The sequence below is a fragment of the Eriocheir sinensis genome, chromosome 10 (assembly GCF_024679095.1).
Source record: "Eriocheir sinensis breed Jianghai 21 chromosome 10, ASM2467909v1, whole genome shotgun sequence".
NCBI classification, from domain to species: domain Eukaryota; kingdom Metazoa; phylum Arthropoda; class Malacostraca; order Decapoda; family Varunidae; genus Eriocheir; species Eriocheir sinensis.
Window position 1 is genome coordinate 19,832,208 of NC_066518.1, and position 12,654 is coordinate 19,844,861.

Genomic DNA, 12,654 nt, shown 5'->3' on the forward strand with positions numbered 1-12,654 from the left:
GCGACATATGGAGACAGGTAACGAGTGTTTTTTCTTACATAAACGAGTGAGAATTAAGTTAAGTAATTAGTTAGGGAATTGAAAAATTCAATAGATTCGTTAGGAAGTGTTTTACCGCGTTCTACTGCCACTCAGCAAGTGTTGATGCCGGAGTTTTTACCACAGTTTACTGTCCCCAGGTTTCCCCAGGTGCGCATTTATGGACCGGCCCGAAAAGGAAAATGTAGTTGGGTGACCTGCTATATCTTGGCACGCTAACCAGTGCGCCACGGAGGTGGATTTGTAATAATGTTGAGTGTTGTATAGTCGTACTTATTATTTTTAATAATTTGACAAATCAAAGGGCAGAAATCATTGGAATCTCAACCTTTTACTGACATTTTATTATATTTAGCGCTCTTAGCACTTTTTGGGAGTTCATCTAGCGACGTCTGAAATTTTGAGTTGTCAACGCTGTGTGGGAGTTGTTGACAGTGTGGCGGCGGACGGCGAGGCTGTGCGGGGCCTGACCACCCAGCGGCGGCCACGATGACGCCCTAGATGTCCTCCTGAGGTGAGCACAACGCCAGCACTGCACAATGACCGCTCAACGTACCCTGTGGCGTGGCTAGAGAGTGATAGTGGTGCTAGTGGAAGACATGATGCGCTGATGCTGATTCTCTCTCCCTCTCTCCCTCTCTCTCTCTCTCTCTCTCTCTCTCTCTCTCTCTCTGCGCATTAAGGGTCTTCGTGTCACAGTCGCACCAAACTTCAATTAGTCCGAGGAGGGTAGGAGACCAGGGGGACATGACTGAGGTTGTCAAAATCCTCGAAGTGTTTGACAGGGCAGGTGCCGACGAGAGGCGTCACCTGGCTATCTCTGGCTTTCAAGAACGACCCCCAATTCTTGAGACTTTTCCTCCTCCCTCCTGTTACCCGCCAGAGCGGTCTTTCTTGCTCAAATGACAGGGGGGGTAGATGGGACAGACCAACACAATTCCTCACATTGTCATTCATAAAGGACAAGCTCTAACTTAGTCATAATTACGAGGTCCGTAGTACTTGGTTTACTTGCTTACTTGGTTTACTTGGTCGAATCTAGAGGCTGTGGTGGTCCACCACTGCAGCTGGCCCGAGAGTCCTCCCTTAGGAGAGCTATCTGGTCCGGCACAGAATTTGAGGCTGCCCTGCAATAAGCCGTGTAGCCTGGAACAGGAGGCTCATCTGGCAGCGTTTGCAGGAAGTTGTCCAGTTCTTTTTTTAATCTAGTGACCGAGCAGCCTATGGTGTTTCTGACGTGTTTAAGAAGCACATTGAAGAGCCTTGGACCACTGTGTGCAATGTTGGAGGCGAGGAGATTCTTTATTCTCCCTGGAGCTGTTGAAGAGAGAGCCCGTCTCTCGCATAAGCGACCGGTGCGCTCGCTTGTTTTGGCCTTTAGTAGCTCTGGGGTGGGATCAGGCACTTGCTGCTCCAATACTTTCCACACATACATGGCCCCATATCTCTCCCTTCTTCTCTGTTGAGAGTATAGCCCCAGCTTTTGTAGGTGTTGCCAGTGATTTAGGCCCTTCATGCCTTTTATTGTCCTGGTGAAGGCCCTCTGTACTGACACCAGCTCTTGTATGTTACCCTTTTTGTGGGGTGACCAGAGCTGGCTGCAGTAGTCGAGTACTGGGTGTATGAGTGCCTTCCACAGTGCTAGCATGACCTCCTGTTCCCTTGACTTAAAGGTTCGGAGGACCCAGCCGACCATCCGCCTGGCTTTGCTGGTTGTTTCCTTGATGTGGAGTTGGAAGGTGGCATCATCCTTCATGTGGACACCAAGACACTTGACGACACGGCTTGGTGGAATCACTTTCTGTCCCCCTGAATATAGGTTGGTGGAGTCTTTTAGCTCAGTGTTGGGCCCTAGTCTCAGTAGTTCAAATTTCTCCTCGTTGAATTTCATATTGTTTGTTTCTGCCCATTCAAAGATGTTTTGTATATTTGCCTGTAGTATAAGAGTGTCACTCTCCTCTCTAATCCTGTGGCTGAGGGTGGTATCATCCGCAAAGGATGACAGAAAGGAGCTGTCGTCCACTTCCTCTATGTCAGCCATCAGGACCAGGAAGAGCAGGGGGCCGAGGACTGAACCCTGGGGGACGCCACTGACAACCTTTTCTTGCTGTGATATGTGGCCATCGACAGCGACTGCCTGTGTCCTGTGTGTGAGGAAGCTGTGCAGCCACACACCCAGCTTCCCCGTTATCCCCATGGCCTTCAGCTTATGGAGGAGGATGCCATGATCAACCCGATCGAAGGCCTTGGAGAAATCCAGGTACACGACATCCACATTACCTCCTTCAGCAAGTCCTTGGAGCAGCCAGTCATAGTGGGCCAGCAGGTTGGAGAGGCACGATCTTCCCTTGCGGAACCCGTACTGGGAGCTGCTCATGAGGTCATTATCCTCTAAGTAAGCCATGATTGAATCCCTAATTATTTTTTCAAATATCTTTACTATATGGGAGGTGAGGGCCACAGGCCTGTAGTTTTGTGCTTGGCTTCTGTCTCCTCCCTTGTGGATTGGAGAGATTACTGCCCCTTTTAGTATGGATAGAATGATGCCGGTGTCCAGAGAGTGGCGCCAGATCTTGTAGAGAGGGCTTGCCAGTGCCTCTTTGCATTTCAGCAGGAGGATGGACGGCACACCGTCAGGTCCGGCAGCAGAGTTCATCTTGAGTTCGCTGATGGCTCTCTGAATGTCAGCTGTGGTGAATGTAACATTTGCAAGGTTATGGTGGTGCTGGCTGCAGTCCATGAAGAACTCTCTGGGGTTGTGCACGATCTTCGTAGTTTGTGGCTGTGAGAAGACTTTCGTGTACTGCTGGGACAGGATGTGACATGTTTCTTGGGGATTTCTTGACATTTCCCCATTTTCTGCTTGAAGTGGCCCAACTCTGGCATGTGTTTTAGAAAACTTTTTGCTGTACTTGAAAAAGAACTTGGGGTTGACCTTTATGTTTTCGACTGCATGATTTTCTTCCCAGTCTCGCTGCTTTTCGTGAGATTCTCTGATTTCTTTTTCGACAGCAGAGATTTTGGCTTGAAGCGAGCTCTTTTGACAGTCGTTTGATGTTTTAAGCATGCGCTGATTTAAGATGGCCCGTCTCCTCATCAGTATTTTCCGCTCCCTTGGTATGTCACTTCTCCTGGAACCTTGCTTTCTCTTCATTGGGACATTGCCTTCACAAGCTCTTAGGATGGTAGTGAGCAGTCTGTCCAGCATAGTCTCGGGGTCACCGTCATGCAATACTGCCTCCCAGTCAGTGTCCCTCAGCTGAGCATTTATGAGGTCCCAGTTTACTTCGCTGCTGAAAAAGTGGAGACTGGGGAATGGGTTCTTCTCTATAGGTCTGGTCGCTTCAGGGGGTAGTGTTGATCTCTTGTAGTTTGTGTGTATCCTGAGAAGCTTGTGGATAGAGAAGATAGTTTTTTCGGCAGAGATGCTATTTACTGCATCACTATTGTTTGTGAAGAGCAGGTCAAGAATGTTGTTGCCCCTGGTCGGATCAGTTATAACCTGAATAAGGAAAGTAGAGTTTGTTATATCTAGGAGTAATTCCGCCTGAGACTTATTGGCAAGCATGCTCCCAGTTAAAATTCCTTCAGGCCACTTTAAGAAGGGGAAGTTGAAGTCCCCAGTGAGGATAATATCAGGTGTGGGGATTGATAAGGAGTCCAGCAGGTGACTCAGGGCCGCCATGGCATTGCTGAAATTCTTGGGGCAGCAGCTCGGTGGGCGGTAGCAGTTTATAAGCACCATGTTGCGTGCCTGTATGTGGATCGCCTGGAGTTCTACTTGGCCGTCTGAGTACGACAAGAGCGGTTTTGCATTTTGAGCTATGTCATCCCTCAGGTATATTATTGTGCCTCCATGGGTTCTTTCTTTCCTCTCAGTCCGGAATGGGGTGTAGTTGGAAATACTGATTTCTGCCTCTTTGACTCCTGCAGATAGGTGGGTTTCAGTGAGGGCAATAAACATGAAATCCTCCACCTGGGCTAGTTCGCTGAGAAATGGGAGCTTGCTTTGGTTAGTCTTCGGGTAGAGACCTTGAATATTGCCCACTAAGAGTTTCTCCACTAGTTTACCTTGATCCTGGGCCAGGCCCAGATTGGGTTCATGGTTGCCACTGCTGCTGGAAGCACTTGTGCGGGATGACTCTGCTGGGTTGGTGGCTTCGCCAGGTTTTGCAGCGCAAGTCCCTGAGCCTCCACAGCTTTGTTCATGTTTACAATGTGTGTTCTTAGTTCGATGAACATTTCTAAAAAATTGCTGTTGAGATCCCCATTCGTGTGATTTTGAGAGACTGCCGGTGGGTTCACTGTTCTGGGGAAGTCTTGTTCCGCTGCAGCAGAGTTGTGAGTTGCAGTCTGCTGCCGCTTAGTTCCCTTTATATGGGTGAACCTACAATCCCTATTGAAACATTCTTGTTTCTGCACTGACCTACGGCATAACACAGGGTGGTAGTTTGGGCAGTCCCTATCTCAGTCTACCGAGTATTAATTTATTAGCCACATATTCATTAAATGTTGTTGTTTGGAAGATGGAATTCCTAAATGGCATCTTTTCACTTGTTTATATGATGCTGTGTTTTTTCAACAATGTAGTTCTTAGTTACCCTGCAAGGATACTGCAGTGACACTCCACAAACTGTTATCATCCTCCACATGGCCAGAACACCTATGAGAAGCTCAAAGAAGTCATTAGTTCCGGCCCGAGGGCTGTGCATGCATGCGATCGAGTTAATGGACAAAACACTGAAACCACTTAGATATGAAATTACTTTTAATTCTTTCTCTGTATTTGAAAATACTTTAGTAAATTACTTGTGATTTCTTTGGTATGGTACCAAAATAATACCAATAGCAATTAGTCTAATTTCCATAAAGCTAGCCCTTGTCATTACCTGTCCCACCTGGAAGGATGAGTCTGGGTCCATTAAGGGTAAATATGGAGAATCACTACGCACCTCCAATATTGCTCCCACGGAATTACTAGCCTTTCCAAGCTATCACATACTGTTGTGTCACTCTAGTTTTACTGCCGCATCAAACATATACTGCGTCTACAAGTGATGATAAGGAATAACAGATAATATTCCTGTCTCCTTCAACAAAATTAAAACAACTGGTAGTGGGGAGGACTATGAAGATCTGGGAAATTGTGGGGTAAAAGCAGCTATTGCAATGATGCTGTCTACCTGAAATGAAGTGTTTCTGTGCTCTACTTACAAAGAAAATATATATTTTGTAAACAAAGCCACCAATATGTCCGCCGTGTGGGGCAGCACCATTTTGATGGTGACTGCGCATGTTCTTTAGATGCAGGTAACCCATCTCTTGCTATAAAGCCTGAATCCCACACAACACGAATCAAGCTGAATGCCGCCTGAATGACGATGTCTTGCACTTTTTTTCCCGAATCAAGGGGAATCCCTAGATAATCACCCGGAACAGATAGCTGCACGATCGATGCACGACCAATTGTCGATAGCTGCTCGATAGTTGCCCAAATCGCACGAATATCGCCCAATGAAACGTGCAAATTTCCTGCTGATTCTGGCAATTTATTCGAATGTTACACGAATTTCACACGACTGTCACATGAGCACCGCCCAATAAGTACGATAAAAATCCGATTGAGGTCGAATGTCTGACGATAACAGGACGAAATATGACAACAATAGGAGCAATCCAACCGATCATTGCATGAATTAGACGAATGTTCCTCGACACACTCGACCATAGCCTGACTAACATGACCTAGAAATCCACCCTATAAAATAGTGGTGACGCCCCTGGACGCCTCACAAAATGTCCTAGCATTCCATGGTCGACACCTACGCACCTCACATCCAAGATAGAGCATCTAAGGAGTGACGAGTACTACACTGAGCAACTATACTTGAACATGCTTAACATCTACAACCTGAAAATACAACTTTACTCCACCCTGCTATTGAAGAAGACCAAGAAGAAGAAGCGAACAATAAGACAATGCAGGTGGTTCGTGAGGGACTGGTTATTTGAGAAACCCACCTATGGCCACTGCCACCAGCTCCTCCAGAAGCTGCAGGCAACTTGTTCAAACCTACAAATACTACCTGTGCATGGACGAATCACTCTTCAATGAGATCCTTGAACGCATCGCCCCCCGTATCATCAAGCAGGACACAAACTGGCGGAAGCCACTGGGACCTGGCCTGCGACTTTCAGTTACGCTTCGTTTCCTGGACACAGGCAAGGCCTACAAAAGTATGACCCTTAATTTTAGAGTCGCGCCCAACACAATCTCCAAGCTTGTGCCAGAAACCTGTGAGGCCATCATCTAGGAGTTCCTGGATGAGGTGATCATATGTCCATCAACACCGGAGGGGTGGAAGGCAATCACCAAAGGATTTTCTAATACCTGGAATTTTCACCACACCATTGGGGCCCTTGACGGCAAGCACATTGCGCTTCAACCCCCAGCAAACACAGGATCCTGCTATTACAACTACAAGGGCTACCACTCCATCATCCTGCTTGCACTTGTAGACTCGAAGGGGAAGTTCACATACGTGGACGTTGGAGCCAATGGATCCTGCTCCGATGCTGGAATATTCCACGTGACCGATCTGAGGCAGGCGCTGGAGAACAACGCCGCAGGATTCTGACGATGAGCCGTTACCCGGGGATGACCACCCAGTGCCCTACTTCATTGTGGGTGACGACGCCTTTCCGATGAGAGACTGGCTTCAAAAGCCATACCACTACAGAGGACTGCAGAAGAAGGAGCAAAGCTACAACTATTGTCTCTCGAGGGCTAGGAGGGTTGTGGAGAACGCCTTCGGGATGCTGGCCAACCGATTCCATGTGATGGCCCTCTCCCTGCCTGCTCTGCAGGTGATAAAAGAGCAGTAATGAAAGCAACGGGGGACAACCAATTCAAAGTTGATGGTAAGCATTTATTTTCAACTCATACGACACTCATTCGATCGTGTGAATCTAATTAGCTATAAGTCATCTAGTCCGAAAGTTCCCTGCGTTTGTTTACTTCGCCCGCATGACACCGCATTCGACTAATTCTGGCTATGATCGTGCAATGATCGGGCAACAAACGTGTGATTCTGGCTATATTCAAGTGCGCCCAAAATGGCCGATCATTGCCCGAATCACACGATCATTGCCCGATAATAACCCAAACGTTGGTCAAATGTCGCATGAATAAAATTCAACGTTTTTTTTCACCGAATGCCCCCGACATTCGGGAATAATATTTTTTTTTATTTATTTATTTATTTATTTATTTTTTTTTTTTTTTTGCAAGTCATGCTCGATCGGGGGACAATCGGGGCCATTCGTGTTGTGTGGGATTCAGGCTTAAGGGATCCAGTGTTAAAGGAAAATCGAGTATTAATTGTAAGAGATTCCGGAGTCCAAGTAGTTGGTTTGAGAGGCTTTTATGTTGGTTTCATTTGTGCGAAGAGTATAATAGGCGTCGCGGTCAGCTGTTTCTTGGGTTGCCCCTGCCAAGGGGCAAGCCTCTCCAGTATTTGGAGAGGAGAAATGATGGATGGACGTGACAACATTCCGTCCAGTAAAAATAAGGGGGTCCAGGGGGGGTGCAGCCCCCCCTTGGTTAGCAGGGGAGTCCAGGGGGACAAAGCCCCCCCCATTAGCAGGTCGTAAAGTTCAGTTGGAGTAGTTTAAATATGCTCCCCCACCCAAATACCCCAACCCCCCCAACCCCCAAGATCGTTAGGGGAAGGGGATTAATTCGGCTTTTTCTTTACTTCTAAGTACTTCCGCCTTCATATTATGGTTAAGGGACATGTATTTAGTCCCTTAACCATAATATGGAGGCGTAATATCGTATTTTGGAGGCGCGGAGTGATTCTCCACAATTACCCCATTAAGGTCTATTAACTGGTACAAGAAGATTATAAGCAATTAGGTTAATTCGCATACTAGAGCCGGCCCACGTCATTAACATTCATACTTACACGCATATGTTGTCGCACCAGGAAAGGATGAGCCAGGCCTAATTAAGGACTTAATGAATTAGCCACACACTTTATAAGTGCGGGGTATGTCTTTGTACTGGCTCAAACTTCTATTTAACATTTTTATCTGCTTTTATTCCATGGTTAGTACTGTAATAGGTACTTTACTAACCCAAGAGCAATGGTAATAAATTCCCCACTATTATCATTACAACTTTGTCATTCGTATTTCACTGTGCCTACAGAAATAACTCTCCTGTAGGGAAAAGGTCATGCCTGCAATCCCTTTGGCTCACATTTATCTTTATTTTTAATCATATAGCTACTTACCAGAATTTTGCTGGCACACCAAAACACTCGTAAACCAATTCAAATTTCCCCATTGAAATTAATGTAAATCCCATTAAAGTGTTCCATATTTCAAAAAGAATATTTATTTAAAAATCATTTTACATGTTATTTTATCTAGATTTGAAGTAATTTTACTAACTAATAGCAATAATAAATAATATAAAACACAAATCAATGTGTTATGGTTAGGGGTGTGGAGTCGGAGTCGGTGGAGTCGGCTACTTTTGGCCGGAGTCGAAGTCTGAGTTGGAGTCGGTAAAAATACCCCCGACTCCAACTCCTTTACGTAATCATTTATTGTGTAATTTAGTTGTGAAGTTTTTTTTCTTTTACATTATCTAGATGTTATCTATATAGAGTACACATAATTTGGATGTAAATATATGTAAGAAAAAGGACCTCGAGAGAGAGTACTGGCTCAATAGGCAACATCTGATTAAAAAAAAATAGATTTGCAACAGAGGGGAAGGGGGATGGGGGCCGGAGTTGGAGTCGCAACTTTAAAATTTCCCGGAGTCAGAGTCAGAGTCGGAAAATTTTAACTCCTTGACATGGAAGCCATTGTTCATGTCAGACCAGTAGAAGGTGTACCCCTCCTTACTGATCTCGCCACTGCCAGGCAAGGCATATAGTATGGTACGGTACGAATTTGAGGACGGCAAAATTACGGTACAATATTTTTTCATACCTTTTTTCGTACCAAGATATAGATGAACACCTGTATCTGTGATCAGGTCATTCAGGTGACTAATGAAGTGAGTGAGGTCATGTGCCGGCACTCTCGCCGGACCTGAAGTGGAGTGGCAAGGTCATTAATGTCAGGTCACTGCGGTCTCAGCCTTCCCAGGGGATTAAGGGTGGAGTGGCAGGCGGTAGCTAAGCAAGTAATTTGCTCTGACCTCAAGGCAAGTGACGGGTCATCACAGCAGTTCTTACCAGACCTCCACACTAGACATGTCGAGACTCGAGAGTCTTGAGTTAAGGCCAGGGTCATAAGTGTCGTGTCTTCTCTTCCTGGTGTTCTTCACTCCAAGATACAGTCACCTCTCGATTAACACGAGCTTAAATAACGCATTTTTGATTTAACATGAGTTGATATTTAAGGAGATTCGTTTAACTAACGCGATATGTTTGATTTAACACGAGTTCCATCGATGACGTCACCGCACGGAGACACTGTCTTTCTCAGAGAAAGATAGCGTCTCCGTGCTGTGATGTCATCGATGAAACATTATTAACCCTTTCCTTGCGCGCAGTGCGGACGCGACTATCCCCTCAGGCGCAGTCAGGCAGTCCAATTGGGGTCTCTTTTAACCTCTGTATCTCAAAAACCATTCATCACAGCTAAAAACCAAAAACACCGTTGGAAAGAAGAGGTCCAGATCTATAGGAGTCGGTTATGTATGCCTCTCTTGCGAACGTACATGCACGTTCAGGGAGTGTTGAATGTTAACACTTACGTCGGTGCGTGCGGGATGATCAGCCGTATTGAGGGAACTCTGGACATCTTTTCTTCAGATTCTGGCAAGGGAGTATTGCCAACTGCAATATTTACAACTATTTGGTCAAAGAATCACTCGGTGATAGGTGAAGCTATGCAAAAATGCCGCTATATTGGGCAAGAACATCCACCAGTTACTCGTCCGTAGATTTGCCGCACTGGGCTGATATGAATTTCCACCAAATTTAGTGGAGAATCCACTCAATTGGCAATCCTGTGTTGTGAGAATTAGTGTTGGAACACTCATACATGGGAAATTTGAGTGCGGGTGGAGGTCGCAGCGAGCGTTTAGCGCCACCAGCAAATACGGCAAACGCTCGCTGCGAGCGTTTAGCAATGAAAGGGTTCATACAGTAGTAGGTCACAGAAACAACAGAAACACACGTTCTCATTTTATTTAAATTTGTTCTTCACCTGTGTTGGCCACCGTTTCTCCTCATCCTGTGCTCCCGTCACCAGCCACTCCCTTCACCTCCGCCACTCCACCTCACTTGCCTCCTTCTTCCTTTGACTACCCATGCTATCGGTGACAAAGGTAACTCCTTTAAGTTAAAGTTTTCTAAAGAAAGAATTGCTACATTACATTTGTAAGTCACTGACACAACAAAAACACGTCTCCAGGAACATAACCCTCGCGTTAATCGAGAGGTGACTGTGCATCTACTAGTCTCCGGTTTATAAGGAAAGTTGTTGAGAGCTTCGACAACACTCCTCGGGTGAGGAGAAGTCAGAACATTTTTCATTTGTGGCACTGTCATCCTCACTCTGAACTAAAAAAAATTTGCTGAAGTGGCAGTAGGGGTTCCTGTGATGCAAGCCAGCATCGAAAGGACCTTCTCGGGCTTGCGCTTCATAGTGAATGAGCGTCTAAGTCTAAAGGCAGACAATTGATGCAATAATGTTGCTGCATTGCAACATAATGCATCTGTAAATAGGAGGTATAATTGTATTTTTAAAGTAATATAATTTTCCTAGTTTATTGATATTCATAGTACTATATTGAATGCAATGAAATATAACCAGTTATAGAAATAAAGTATGTAGTATATACTGTAATATATGTGTATTATTTGTCATATCAGCATTATGTATGCATGGTACGAAATTATGTTACGATATTTTAGCATACCAGTACAGTACAAGTGTGATTTACTGGTGCGGTACTAAATCATGGTACTGTATTTTTTCTTTAGTACGAATTACAATATATCAATCCTACCGTACAGTACCACATGCCTTGCTGCCAGGCCTCCTCGTCTCAGAGAGTGCCACTATGTCCACCCTCAGCCTTCTGAGCTTATTTGATATGTAGGGCAGTCACTCATCATCCGAGAGGCTCTGGACGTTCCAGGAGCCCACACGCAGAGCCCTTTGAAGCAGGGTTGGCAATGATTAAATCAAATTGATTTAATCAAATGATTAAATCATTGATTTTTTTACTAAAAAAATCATGATTTTTTTGATTTTTTTGATTTTTTTGATTTTTTTACTAAAAAGTATTCCATAAGTTAAATGATGTGCTCCAAGGATGGTAAAAATCAGCCTCCTTTAGTCTTTACTAACTTGGGATTCAATGTATCATAATAATAACCAAGGTTAGCAACCAAACAGTAACAGAATAAAAGTAGATATTCTTCTGTGTGGTAATAATATAAAATGCTGTCATGAAAATAACTTCAGGCAACTCTGTCTGTCCTAAACCTGGTCCTGTACCAACTACAAACAAGTATTGAACACGTGTATCAGGATCCTTGACTGTGCTCACACTTACGCCCTAAACTCAAACTTAAAGTAACCTGGAGATTTTCAAATCACTCGGTAGGATATATATATATATATATATATATATATATATATATATATATATATATATATATATATATATATATATATTTATATATATATATATATATATATATATATATATATATATATATATATATATATATATATATATATATATATATATATATATATATATATATATATATATATATATATATATATATATATATATATATATATATATATATATATATATATATATAAAAAATCAAATAAATCAAAAAAATCAATGATTTTTTTATTTTTTTGATTTTTTAAAAAAATCAAAAAAATCACCAACCCTGCTTTGAAGGTTAACCCATGGCCTAGTTCTGCGGGTGGGCGCAGCCTCTGCACCACCCCGGCCACCCCCAAAACAAAAAAGAGGGGCTAGGGGACCCTTCCTCCTTTGAGGTGCAGGGGTCTCGAAGGCTTTGCCCTGCACCCGTCACTGATGGCAGGCTCCCCGGATGCAGACGCATCGTGGAAACCTGCCACGCAGTCGGGCCCCCCAGCAAGACTTTTTAATTTGTTTTTGGCTAGGGATAATTTTTTAGTGGGGGGAGGGGTTGCAAACCTCTCCCCCCAACCAGCCCAGATCAGGGGCTGGCCTGACTGCTCACCATAGGGTAGGGATGCAGGACCCCTGGGAGGATTAATCCCCCGGTTATAATATATTATAACTTAAATGTTTTGTTTCCAGATGATGAACCTGACGTGAGCCATGCTTTCCATCCTGCTTCTGTACTTAGTGGTTCAGGGAGCAGGTGAGGCTGCTGCAGACAGTAAGGATGTTGAGCTTTTTACCCTGTTGTATGTATGGATAGGTGATTTGTTTTATATATATAGTTAGGGAGACAGTCCAAGGGCTAAATAGAATACGTACATATAAATGTACCTGCAACACACTTCCAAGAAAGTGAGACAGAAGTTGTAAACTAAGAAAGGTCTATACAGATTCTTAAACTTGTT

At 44.3% G+C, this 12,654-nt stretch overlaps 1 protein-coding gene across 10 annotated transcripts in view; it reads left to right on the plus strand.

Annotated features, from left to right (window-relative positions):
- Positions 1-434: 434 nt before the first annotated feature.
- Positions 435-12,654, plus strand: part of LOC126996668 (uncharacterized) — a 55,840-nt gene continuing 43,620 nt past the window's right edge. For 6 of the 10 annotated variants that reach the window (XR_007751337.1, XR_007751336.1, XM_050857387.1 and 3 more), the window contains exons 1-2: positions 450-553; positions 12,386-12,467. Coding sequence is in view for 8 of the 10 variants with exons in the window: in XM_050857387.1 (XP_050713344.1) it covers positions 12,407-12,467 (61 nt within the window). In the remaining 2 variants the exon portion in view is untranslated. Of the gene's footprint in view, positions 554-1,712; positions 1,859-12,385; positions 12,468-12,654 lie in introns of all 10 variants that reach the window. The other 4 variants (XM_050857392.1, XM_050857390.1, XM_050857386.1 and 1 more) reach the window with 3 other exon arrangements.